Source organism: Sander lucioperca, chromosome 18, assembly GCF_008315115.2.
Source record: "Sander lucioperca isolate FBNREF2018 chromosome 18, SLUC_FBN_1.2, whole genome shotgun sequence".
In the NCBI taxonomy this organism is placed as follows: domain Eukaryota; kingdom Metazoa; phylum Chordata; class Actinopteri; order Perciformes; family Percidae; genus Sander; species Sander lucioperca.
Window position 1 is genome coordinate 29,925,632 of NC_050190.1, and position 13,426 is coordinate 29,939,057.

Here is a 13,426-nt window from a genome sequence, read left to right on the forward strand (position 1 = left end):
TGATTCCGACCTGCGGCCCTTGGCTGCATGTCATTCCCCCTCTCTCTCCCCTTTCATGTCTAAAGCTGTCCTGTCTAATAAAGGCCTAAAAATCCCACAAACAAGTGTCAAAAACTTCAAAACAATGTAAAAAAAAGGCGCACAAATATTTTGAGAAATGCGTCAAAAACATTGGAAAAAGTATCAAAAACTGAGCCGAGAACGTCAGAAAAAACGTGGGAAAAAAAAATTGGAAAAAGTTTAAAAAACAAAAAACAAACAAAAGTGTGTAAACTCAGTCTCACCTTCCCCTGGATGCTCATACGTCTCTCCTCTGGAAAAAAAAAAGCACCAAAAGCCTAAGAAAACTTCAAAAGAATTTCAACAAAGGCGCAAAAAATACATGTTACATTTGACTTGGTGAAACCTGTAGAAACCCTGTCTATGTCCCAACAGGTGCTGATCCCCATTTCTTTGTACGTGTCCATTGAGATTGTGAAACTGGGCCAGATCTACTTCATCCACAATGACTTGGCCCTGTACAACAAGCAGCTAGACTCCAGGATTCAGTGTCGGGCCCTCAACATCACCGAGGACCTGGGTCAGATCCAGTACCTGTTCTCTGATAAGACGGGAACTCTGACAGAGAACAAGATGGTGTTCCGCCGCTGCAGTATCTATGGAGTGGAATACCCTCATGAGGAAAACGGTAAGAACTGATAACATGCTAGAATGCTTACCCCGATTTTCCACCGTCTTGCCTGCCCGACTCGCAGATTATATTGTCCCTACTGTACAAGTACTTTACAGAACAATCACTTGTTTATTAGCTAGTATTTACCTTCCACTCCAGGCACTCCTGCCATTAAACTCCATGCCTTCTCTTTTCTGGTGTTGTCTCATAAAAAAGATCTGTGATGTCTCCATCTCTTGTCGTCCATGGTGTTGTAGAGGAGACGTATACGATATTGGGGGGGTGGTGGGTATTTTGGTAAATTGACTGGATGCTCTCGCTGTTTTAACACCCCGCGGCTTTGCGTGAAAATAGACCTGGCGCGTATCTTTTGGCAGAGCGGAAAGCCGCTTCATGCACGCTTATGGGACGCGCCGTGGCTAGGGCTGCACGACATTAGGAAATATTTGGACTGATATTGCGATTGCGATATGATTCACGATATTGGAGAGAATGGTCATTTTTGTATCATTATTCTCATTTTCATTGAAAAATATAAAAATGATTTAAGTGTGATTTTTGTACCAGGATCTGTTTTGATCTGTACCAAACAAAGATTTTTTTCTTTAGTCTGTAGGATAGGATTTGTAGGCCGGGACGTCTCTGCAGCACCACACTACTTCATTCAGAATGGTTTGACACATAATTTGCCTTTAACAAATATTCCACCCCCCTGCGATTTGGATATTGCACTAGTCCATATTGCGATTTCGATAAAATTGCGATTAATTGTGCAGCCCTAGACGTGGCGCGGCTGGTGGAATACCAAGCCTTGACTTGAATGGCCGTGATTGCTCGTGGGGGGGTCGCCGCGCCTCCGGAACGCAGTGCAGACGCGCCCAGTGGAAAATTGCGCTTAGATTGTCATCTACCTCTGTTACAGTATGTGTATATTACAGACATATTTTTACAGTAGTGAGGAATTACCTAATTAAAGCAGAGATCCAGCGGGAACAATGAGAGATTTCGGAGTATAGGCATATTTTAATGGATTAGTATCGGCTTAAAGGGGCCGTTCGCCCCAAAATCATAAAATACATACTTTTCATCGTACCTGTAGTCCGATTTATCAACCCAGATTGATGTACGATTGGTGTACGTTGTCCAGTATTGGAGATATCGGCCGAGGTCTTTGTTTAACGTTCATTATTTTGAATCAAGAAACTGGTGAAAAATAGGATTTCAACATGCCAGATAGCCTTCGAATTTAATGAGCATTTATGTAAACATAAGTATCAGATCGGACTGTGTGTTGGCAGACACCCAATGTTAAAGGACTTGCATCGGGATCACGACAGCTCTAGTAAGTCACTTTAACACTCTAACACAAAACAGGCTTTTTTTTCACCCGTTTACAAAAACGTTCTATATCAGAATTATGACAAAAGAACGTTGAAAAAAGTGACAAATGTTGGAAAAAGCTACAAAAACGCAGGGAAAAAAAATCGACAATAACATTTTTTTTGAAGATGCTGAAAAAAGTGACCCAAAAAATCGGAAAAAGTGACCCAAAAAAACACATCAAAAACATCGCCCAAGGTGACAAAAAGTTGTTAAAAAGAAGTGGGGAAAAAAACATTGGAAAAAGCAAACAAAAAATGTTGTTAAAAAATTGACAAAAACATAATTAAAAAAAATGGCAAAAAAGTAACAAAAAAATGTGACAAAATAATTTGAATAAAATCGACAAAAACGTCGAAAAGTGTAGAAAAAGAACAACAAAACGTTAAAATTTTGACCCAGAAAAACACAAAGTTGCATGGTCGACGGGAAGACAACACAAGGGTTAAGAAAACAAGTGTTGCTCTGTGTCAGCTCGGAGGCTGGAGGTGTACGAGGCGGAGAAGAACGAGGAGGCGGGCCGCTCTGTAACTCTGAAGTCGGGCTGCAGCGGCAAATCCCTGAGCTGTCGCTCTCTCAGCTGCCATCGCAGCTCTGTGTCTCTGCACACACTCGCTGCTGAGTCAGAGGAGGAGGAGGAGGAGCAACTGTCCAATCCCATCCACCCAAGGACCAACGCCTTCTGCAGCCGTGTGGTCAGACTCACACACACACACACACACACACACACACACACACACGCAACATAGACCTATTATTTGTGTACTAACCCAAAATTGAGAATCTGTTACGACTAATGCGGCTGATTTTCACACTGTTTTCAAATGTTTGATATAAACTGATTGCCCAGAATGTATTTATTGAAAACAAGTAAGGGTACTATGGCTGCATCTATTTTTTTTTTCTTGAATATTAAAAACAACAGGTTAAACTCACAAGATGAATAAGACAAAAAAAAAAAAAATATATATATATATATATATATATATGAAACTCAAAAAAATACATTTTGTAGCACTAACATTTTGTTGTGAAATTGTTTTCTTCTACTCTCATTCTTTTAAATGCCATCTATTTGAAAATTGCATTTGTATCTCTAGCCGTGACGGATAATGTCGTGCTGCCTCTGTGTGACTGTGTGTCCAGGCGAAGGAGGTGGTACCAGACCCAGAGCTGGTGAGGAAGTTGAACTGGTTTTGCTCTCCGGAGCTGGCTCTGAGCGACGGCTCCTCTGGGACTCCGTCCAGCCTGGAGCTCACCTACATCACCGACTTCTTCCTGGCTCTGGCCATCTGTAACAGCGTGGTGGTCTCCTCGCCCAGCCAGCCCCGGCATGTGGTGAGTAGAGGACATCTGCCGAGACTTGTTTCTCCACCACAATATTATCACATCTAAGATCAAGATTCAGTTTACATAGTTTGTAGAGCCCGAGCGATAAAGGGTTTTTAAGGCCGACATAATACAAATGTTTGGTGATTTAAAAATCCGATATTCCGATATATCAGCCGACATATATTTAAAAAAAAAAATCCAGAAACGCGTCATACAAACATCAACAGATTTCCCTAACATTAGTTATTTGTAGTTATTTATGAGTCCACACTAAAATAATGCAAATGCAGTTTAAAAATAAACTTGTTTGTTTTATTGTCACAACAGAACATTCTGATAAATAAAATGTCTCATGGCATGAAAAGGTCACTTTATGAGGTTTTTTAACATTAATATGAGTTCCCCCAGCCTGCCTATGGTCCCCCAGAGGCTAGAAATGGCGATAGGTGTAAACCGAGCCCTGGGTATCCTGCTCGCAAAATTACGAATCCCACTATGGCCACGCCAAGACCCGCCCTACGAAGCAGCTCAATTGGTTGGGGTTAGGCATTTGACCTCAAGTGGTTAAAGTTAGGGTTAGGGGATTGGTCAGGGGATAGGACCTGTACATGTAAGTATGGACGCCTGGCCAATAGTAGTGTGTGAATGCTGTTGAAGGGCGGGTCTTGGCGTGGCCATAGTGGGATTCGTAATATTGCATCCTGCTCTGCCTTTGAGAAAATGAAAGCTCAGATGGGCCAATCTGGAATCTCCTCCTTATGAGGTCATGAGGAGAAAGGTTACCTCCCCTTTCTCTGCTTTGCCCGCCCAGAGAATTTGGCCCACCCATGAGAGAGAGAGAGAGAGACATCATGGCTTGCAAACAAGAGAAGTGGCAGATGGTCAAGACCACACCCCCACCCTCCACCTTGCCCCCCCCCTCTCCTCCTCAATAGCTACAGACACAGAAATGGCACATCCTAAGTAAAGCTCATTGTGGGACTGGCTCTAGTGGCTGTAATTCTGCACCAAGGCTGAATTTCAGGAAAGAGACTTCAGATACAGTATTAGGAGACCACTAAGGTCTATATAAAAGAGACTTCAGATACAGTATTAGGGGACCACTAAGGTCTATATAAAAGAGACTTCAGATAGAGTATTAGGGGACCACTAAGGTCTATATAAAGAGACTTCAGATACAGTATTAGGGGACCACTAAGGTCTATATAAAAGAGACTTCAGATAGAGTATTAGGGGACCACTAAGGTCTATATAAAGAGACTTCAGATAGAGTATTAGGGGACCACTAAGGTCTATATAAAAGAGACTTCAGATAGAGTATTAGGGGACCACTAAGGTCTATATAAAGAGACTTCAGATACAGTATTAGGAGACCACTAAGGTCTATATAAAAGAGACTTCAGATACAGTATTAGGGGACCACTAAGGTCTATATAAAAGAGACTTCAGATAGAGTATTAGGGGACCACTAAGGTCTATATAAAGAGACTTCAGATACAGTATTAGGGGACCACTAAGGTCTATATAAGAGAGACTTCAGATACAGTATTAGGGGACCACTAAGGTCTATATAAAGAGACTTCAGATACAGTATTAGGGGACCACTAAGGTCTATATAAGAGAGACTTCAGATACAGTATTAGGGGACCACTAAGGTCTATATAAAAGAGACTTCAGATACAGTATTAGGGGACCACTAAGGTCTATATAAAAGAGACTTCAGATAGAGTATTAGGGGACCACTAAGGTCTATATAAAGAGACTTCAGATACAGTATTAGGGGACCACTAAGGTCTATATAAAAGAGACTTCAGATACAGTATTAGGGGACCACTAAGGTCTATATAAAAGAGACTTCAGATACAGTATTAGGGGACCACTAAGGTCTATATAAAAGAGACTTCAGATACAGTATTAGGGGACCACTAAGGTCTATATAAGAGAGACTTCAGATACAGTATTAGGGGACCACTAAGGTCTATATAAAAGAGACTTCAGATACAGTATTAGGAGATCACTAATAAAAGGAAAAGAAAACTAAAGACAACACAAATGCCATTGAGATTTTAGAAATCCACGCATTTGAATGAAAAACAATGGCTTACCGCGCATTTCAGTTTAGAAGTTCTCTTACAAAAGCTGATCCAATGTTGTCTTTTTTTTTCCTTCTCTTCCCTGCAGGTGCTTGAAGCACGAACGCCTCTCAAGTCCTTGGAGGAATTCAAGCTGATGTTCCAGCGCTTGAGCTTCTCTCCGTTCACAGCCCTCTCCACGCTGTCCCCTCCCCAGATGAAAGGCAGCCCTCTCAGCTTCACCCGGAGGCTGTTCGCCCGGGGGAAGACCGGCTCCTTCACACCCACTAACAGCACCACAGACGGGTCGGACCCAGGCCAAGAAAGCAACCTGGAGCCCCCCGACCTGAGGCGTAAGCTGGACTTATCCTCCCGAGCTGAAGGAGGCCTTGCTGGACAGACGGAGCACAGGGACACAGAGGATGAGGATGCAAAGACAAACCCTGACGGGGCCAGGCAGGATGCGGAGGATCTGATTAGAGAAGTGGACTGTGAGAGTGACACTAACGAGGAACTGCTGTACGAGGCGGAGAGTCCAGACGAGGCAGCTCTGGTCCACGCCGCCCAGGCGTACAGCTGCACCCTGCGCGGACGCTCCGCAGAGGGCCTGCTGGTAGATCTGCCGGGAATCGGCTCTCTGGCGGTCCAGCTACTCCACATCCTGCCCTTTGACTCCAACAGGAAGAAGATGTCAGTGGTGGTGCGCCACCCGCTCACGGGACGAGTGGTGGTTTACACTAAGGGAGCCGACTCTGTCATCATGGACCTGGCTGAGACGCCCAAAGGTAACTGTAGAAAAAAAAGTTCTCTCAGGTCCAATAAAGTGGCTGGTTCAGATGAATTTTATTCACTGCGCAGTGGAGACAGAAGCTCACAAGAAGCTGTAGGATTCTCTTTTTTTGGGGGGGGTTTGTACAAGGTTACAGGAAGCAACAGAACAACAAAAGCTGAGAAGACTTTTTTTGCAGAGCAGATTTGCATAGACCAAATACCGTCTGCTGAAACTATTGAAAAACGGTCCTTTGTTTTGGTGTGAAGGCTCGGGCTCTAAACAAAATCTCTCACTCAAAGTAAAATTGAAAATGCTTTGTTTTAACACTGAGCCAGACAAAAGGCAGACAGACTTAATTAACACAGGAGACACTAAAAGTTTGTTGATCAGAGAACGTAATAGGAACTTAATCAGTGAACAGGAAAGAGGATTTCAGGATAAAATGAGACTAAGGGCCCTATTTTAACGATCTAAGCGCATGGTGCAGGTGTGTTTAGGGCCTGTCCAAATCCACTTACACGCTAGTTTGACAGCGGGAAAAAAGGGTCCGTGCACCGGGCGCATGGTTCACAAGGGTTGTACTTAGTGTCTTCATTAATTCACAGGTGTGTTTTGGGCGTAACATGCAATCAACCAATCAGAGAGTCATCTCCCATTCCCTTTAAAAGCCAGGCGCGTTTGGACCTTGGCGCATTGCACCCAAATATTTGTATTTGTGTGCTGCTGCGCTTCCCCGTGTGTGTGTAACAAGCATAGTGTGTGCGCGCTGTGCACAAACAGAGGTGCATTTTACTAATTTGTTTAAAATTTTAAAATAACAATGAAATGCTGCGCTATTGACTTTAGACCAGGTTTTTGTTGGTCAATGGCACGATCACTTCGCGCAGCCTCAAGATAGCAATACGCCAAGAATGCACCTGAACACACCTCCCTGTAAGACCAGCACGCCCATGGCGCAGGTGCATTTGCTATTTAAACGACGTGGGCGCTGGACGGGAAACTGACAACTGCGTCGGTCTTAAACTAGCAAAGACTCTTGTGTCGGGCTTTGCACTGCGCCGGGTGCAAGACAGGGCCCTAAAACTGTTAGGTAATTCATTTTCTTCTACATAACTAACAGAAGGAGTATAGACGAAGAGTCAGGGAATATGGCCTAGGCAAGGGCCCGTTACCGGTTTCAAGGTATACCACGGTTTGAAAAAGTCACAGTTTCAAGATTTTCTGTCGTACTGTTCCTGCGGTATGAGCTGTTGTTTGAGTCGTCACGGACAGAGAATGCAGTTTAGAAATCTCTCTCCCTGCCAGTGTGCAGTGTGTTCAGTGTGTGTTCAATGGGAAAAAAAGATGTTTTTTTTACCTAGACATTTTAAAATAATACATTTTAAAGCTGTAATTGCAATACCACAGTAGCATGAAAGCGTGATATTTATGCTGAAGGTTATCGTAGCGTCAGTATCTTATACCGGCCAATGCCTAATACAGCCCTGGTTGAAGAAATGTATCTTTGCCTGACTGATCTAAAGACAAATAGTAATACTAATGTTAACAGCAATGTTTGTCTGTGTGACTGTCGTTATGTTGTGTTCAGGTGCAGAGCAGGCTCAGGAGATCTACAGTCACATCAGAGAACAAACCCAAATTCATCTAGACGGCTATGCCAGAGAAGGCCTCCGCACACTCTGCATCGCTAAAAAGGTAATGCTTCGGGAAGGTGAAACAAAATAGCTTTGCACACACATTATCACACATGTTTTAATAGGAGGGGTGTCACAATTTTGAATTTTAAAAAGGAAAATGGATCAAAATGAACTTTCAAAAGCAGGATTGGCGATTCCCCCAGAATCTAATTCTCTCTCCAACCCCAGCCTATTTGCGCACAACTAAAGAAAAAAACTAACAGACACAGCATAGCTTACCGGCTGGTAGCATGCAGCTAAAGACACAGGGTAACGCTAGCTTACCGATAGCCTACAGCTGCTCTTTTCCAGACACCATGGCCACTGCCGGAGTCAGAGATAACGGAGCAATAACGGAGAGGTAACAAAACTGGAAAACCCTACTGCTTCCCTGTGAGTGAGTTATCTAAACCTGTAAACGAAGGTCAAGCATGGAGGCTTCAACGGGACTCTGGGGTGCATTCAGTTACACCTAATAAACTCTGAGAAACTCCAATAATTATTTTTGACCATGTGGCCTTAGCAATAAACAAGCCATTCTTTAATGTCGCCAGCTGTCATTTTGTGTTTTTCTTTTTTAAGTGTCGGTTCAGGCAACGTTTAGGGACCGTTTTAAAAGTATCGTTTTAGCACCGGTAGCGGAAAAAACCCAAACAATACCCCACCCTAACAGTAAGATGACGTGTGTGTGACTCAGCGACCGTGTGTTCTGTGTCCGGAGCAGGTTGTGGAAGAAGAGGAGTACGAGGTGTGGCTAAAGGGACAGCTGCTGGCAGAGAGCAGCATAGAGAACAGAGAGGAGCTGCTGCTGGAGTCTGCTCAGAGACTGGAGACCAACCTCACGCTGCTGGGTAGGAGCACCGCTCACACACGGACCACCTGTGTATCAGAGCTGGGAGCACAAAGTACTTACAGTTACTGTAGGGCTGGGCGATATGGAGAAAATCAAATATCACCATATTCTTGACCAAATACCTCAATGTCGATATGGCGACAATATTATAGGGTTGACAATTAGTGCTTTAACGTAGAGCAGTAGTGGTGGTGGGCACATCCCCACCGGTGAGGTGCAGGGCAAAAGGGGCTGGATACAACTTAAAAGAATGAGGTGCCCGCACTCTGCTAATTCTCCCATTCGTTTATTGTGCTGCAACGTTTCGCCCCTGCTGGGTCTTCCTCAGGCAAAATCTGAGGCCTGAGGAAGACGCAGCAGGGTCGAAACGTTACAGCACAATAAACGTATGGGAGAATTAGCAGAGTGCGGGCACCTCATTCTTTTAAATTGGTGCTTTAACAAAATGTTATTTACACAAAGAGATTTTTGATAAATAATCATGAGAAATGACCCTAACCCTAAGTGGTAAGGCAAATAATAGAACAACTAGAACAGCCTGGTAAGTTGTGTGTGTGTGTGTCTGTGTGTGTTCAGGCACCACTGGTATTGTGGACCGACTGCAGGAGGAGGTCCCAGAGACCATCGAAGCTCTTCAGAGGGCCGGGATCAAAGTCTGGATCCTCACTGGAGACAAAAAGGAGACGGCCATCAACATCGCCTACGCCTGCAAACTCCTTTGTCCCAACGACCAACTGCTGACAGCCAGCTGTGGAAGCAAGGTCAGTGGCCGGAGGATTGTTGCACTGTTGTAGGGCTTATTTGGGAAATTTGAAATGTTTATCTACGGCAGTTGTTTAGGCTTGCACTGCCTTTCTACCTCTCAGCTTGTTAATCCGATCCCTGGCGAGTGGTTATTTGGATAATTGTCATCTCCTGCCCTCATGCTGCAAGTGCTGAACACTTTTAGCCATGAAACAATCATGTTGCATAGTAGTGTTAGTTTACAGCATGTGCAAATGAACTTCTCTCCTGCTGCTTCTGGTCGGGTATAATAATGACTGCCGGCATGTCTGCCCAAATGACGGACGACGCATCTCTATTTCCTCCCGCTGAACAAAAGTGAAGCCCAAAATCAATCGCAATCTAACCAGAAGTGTTTACGACAGCTGTCACGATCTTCAGGCCCAGCTGCTTAACAGATAAAACACAATCATTTCATGCATTGCATAATTATTGTGACAAATGCAATGATGTAAATGTACTGTGACTCTACGCATCAGTACTTACGGATTTCTTTCACGCATCAGGATGTGTGTGCAGTTCTACTTGAGGAGCTCAAAGTGGAAGTGCAGCGCAGTGAAGCAAGTTTGACTGAGCCAACCGCAGCAGGGAATCATGGGGAATCGTCCTCGGGCAGCGTGGCAGGCTTCGTTCTGGTTATAGACGGACGGACGCTGGATTGGGCCCTGCAGGAAGAGCTAAAGAGCCACTTCCTGGAGCTGAGCCAAGGGTGCAAGGCAGTCATCTGCTGCAGGTCCACTCCGCTGCAGAAGAGCCAGGTGGTCCGGCTGGTCCGGGACCAGCTGGGCGTCATGACCCTGGCCGTGGGTAAGGACGCCGCCTGTAGGACGTGTTCCTTGTTCCAGGGTTTCCTCGGGGTCTTAACCCTCGTGTTGTCTGCGGGTCAAATTTGACCCGTTGTCTAAATGTTTATATCAGAAATATGGGTTTCTTTTTAACTACCTAATTTGGATTACCCAAAAAAATAACACAGATGATTTCATACAACGCGCTTCGCAAGTACAACAAAAGACCGGATCTCTGCTTTCATTGAATGTTGGGTGTTTTGTTAAAGTTCGTAGTGTTTGAAATGTTTTGAAACAGTATCCCGACTGAACGTTGACCCTTCTGTGATTATCCTTCCTTTAATATTAGTCTAAATAATTATAATAATTCTGCTTTTTTAACTCAAGAATTAGGTATAATTTTCTATAAATGAGGTTTTTTATTGAACATGTATTCCAAAAATAAGTGTAAAACTGAGTTGGTGTTGGTGGTGTTTATACATGGTAGTGAAAAGAAGCGTTAAACTTCAATAAAGTGCCAAAAGTGTCGAAAAAAGAGACAAAAACGTCAGAAAAAGTGTTGATTTTCAGGGACTACAATGCATGGTCGAATGGAAGACAACAAAAAAAAGTCTAAAATTTCTAAATAAAAATTTTAGGCCTTAAAAAGTGTTAAATTTGCAAAGGTATTGTGTTCTAGATCTTAAATAATTTTAAACATGCACCAATTGTTAACCCTACAATGTGTTTAAACAATTTTCCTACATCCATGTAACGATACTTCTAATGCTCATTGAAATTTTTTTTTATTATTCTGTAGCGTTGTAGTTCTATCTTTCACTAGTCCAAATATAATTCTGTGTATGTACAGATCAATATTACTCTTCTATTACTATTCAATTTTAATCATTTTATTTACTTTGCATGTACTTTTCTTTTTATGTCGTGATATAGGTCTTAAATTTCATTCATAAAGGTCTTAAAAAGGTAATTCTTCTTAGAAAACAATTACTTTTTAGAAATGTCTCATGATATATTGACTACAGAAATGTATTAATCAACTTTTGTTTTTGTTAAAGAAGGAAAAGAAAATCGCAATACTCAATACTATCGAATTGCAATACTTCTAGAATCGCATCAAAATCGAATCGGCACCCATGAATCTTGAAAGAATCGAATCGGGACAAATCCTCCCAGCTCTATAAAATACTTACCAAGCATATCACATAGTCTTCTAATATGTGATATGCTTTGTAGATACCTGAACATGAAGGACAATGAAATGGAATCTTGTGTTCATTTAGGTGATGGAGCCAATGATGTGAGCATGATTCAGGTGGCTGACGTGGGCATCGGGATATCTGGTCAGGAGGGCATGCAGGTAACGACCGCTAGATTCCCCCTGACACAACACCTGCAAAACACACAGGTCTTTAAAAATGACATATAGTTTTGGTAAGCTCTCCCAATGTTTTTACTGTTTTTACTCTTGTCTTGATTAGGGTTGGATTCCACTATGGAACCGGTTCCTACGCAACCGGTAGGAATCGGACCGGATTAGAACGCAAATTTCGGCTCCTCATTTCGGTTCCACTTAATGTGTCGACTGAAATATCACACTTTCTCTTTCTTATTATATATTTAAGTACTTTAAAACGTTAATATATTGTTAAATTTAAATAATTTTCAATTTAAAAAACAATTCTATAAAAGAGCCTTTCTTTGAGGTCATTTTTCAGTTTTTCAAGAATCTGTTTAGGAATCGGAATCGTTTTAAAGGTGCCCTGCCACACAAAACCGTTTTTACTTGTATTTTTTGAAATATGTTATGTCCATATGTGTTTGTGTTATGTTGTGAATGTGAAAATGAACTGCTACCTCCTCTGTCAGCTCTAGCCACTGAAAAGAAATAAGCGGAGAAATCATGCAAATTACAAAAGCTGGTCAGTCTGACGTGGTGTTGCCTGAGCTCATTAATATTCATGAGCTCGCCCAGTTGCGCTGGGTGAAGGATGCTGATAGCCAGGCTCTCATTGGCTAGCTGTTAGCCAATCAGAGTCAAGCAGCTTAGCTCGTTGAATATTAATGAGAACTGGCACAAATCGAGCTGAGTCTTCCTGCAGGCTTTATATACCACGCTAGAATGGCTTGAAACAAGGTAACCAAGGCATTTTTTCCACAAAAAATGTTACAGTCCATGGCAGAACTTCAGACAAGTAATGAAATACTTGTGGCAGGGCACCTTTAAAAATACCGGTTCGGAATCGTAAAAATCCAAACGATACCCAACCCTAGTCTTGATTGTGGTGAAACCAAAGGCAATTTTCAACAACGTGGACAATAAAGTTTCTAACGAACTAAATAGTACATAGCTTACTCAGTTGCCACAGTGTAGACCGTCACAAAGCACGGACTCATGCCTATTGTTCATGTAAACTCTCTACACTTCTCTGATCTCTAAAACTGCCTGTTGTGAGATGCAACTAAAAGTTGGAAAGAAGACATATTAGTATCAATGTGTTTATAGTAGCCAGCATCATCACAGTTTTGCTTGTCGGTAGGAACTAACAGAGGGAGACACCTGTTTTTTTCTTTGTAAGTATTAGCCCCTATTGTGTGTGAAGCAGTCAGTATAAGGTTTGTGTCACTGTGTGTCCTCCCCCAGGCTGTGATGTCCAGTGACTTTGCCATCTCCAGGTTTAAACACCTCCGTAAGCTGCTGCTGGTCCACGGCCACTTGTGCTACTCTCGTCTTGCAAACATGATCCTCTATTTCATCTACAAGAATGTGGTAAGAGTGGTTAAGATGGTGGTTTTGGCTCTCACATTAGTAAGAGTGGCACAACACCCTTATAGAAACAACCCTATCTACTTACAACTTACTATGGGCAAAACAAAGCCAAGTATGGTTCCTACCACCATACTTCTTACTTATATGATCTCTATCTCATGACTGTACCGGTTTTGCCAGATATTTGTTCTGTAAGCAAGACAAAACGCTTACAGTCTAATCAATGGGATTCATAGTTTAATTATTCACTTTAATGCGACATGCCTTAAAACTGATATTGTGCAGTCTGACATTTTTTCGACAAAGATTTTATTAGGCCCTACTCATACA

The 13,426-nt window shown here is 42.6% G+C and overlaps 1 protein-coding gene across 4 annotated transcripts in view; it reads left to right on the top strand.

Annotated features, from left to right (window-relative positions):
* The window catches only part of atp10d (ATPase phospholipid transporting 10D), a 53,081-nt gene that overhangs the window by 30,703 nt on the left and 8,952 nt on the right, over window positions 1-13,426 (top strand). For all 4 annotated transcript variants that reach the window (XM_031321360.1, XM_031321364.2, XM_031321363.2 and 1 more), the window contains 10 exons: window positions 436-688; window positions 2,528-2,748; window positions 3,200-3,391; window positions 5,567-6,242; window positions 7,818-7,924; window positions 8,630-8,756; window positions 9,335-9,519; window positions 10,048-10,348; window positions 11,610-11,686; window positions 12,971-13,096. In XM_031321360.1, the coding sequence (XP_031177220.1) occupies window positions 436-688; window positions 2,528-2,748; window positions 3,200-3,391; window positions 5,567-6,242; window positions 7,818-7,924; window positions 8,630-8,756; window positions 9,335-9,519; window positions 10,048-10,348; window positions 11,610-11,686; window positions 12,971-13,096 (2,265 nt within the window). The remainder of the gene's footprint in view (window positions 1-435; window positions 689-2,527; window positions 2,749-3,199; window positions 3,392-5,566; window positions 6,243-7,817; window positions 7,925-8,629; window positions 8,757-9,334; window positions 9,520-10,047; window positions 10,349-11,609; window positions 11,687-12,970; window positions 13,097-13,426) is intronic.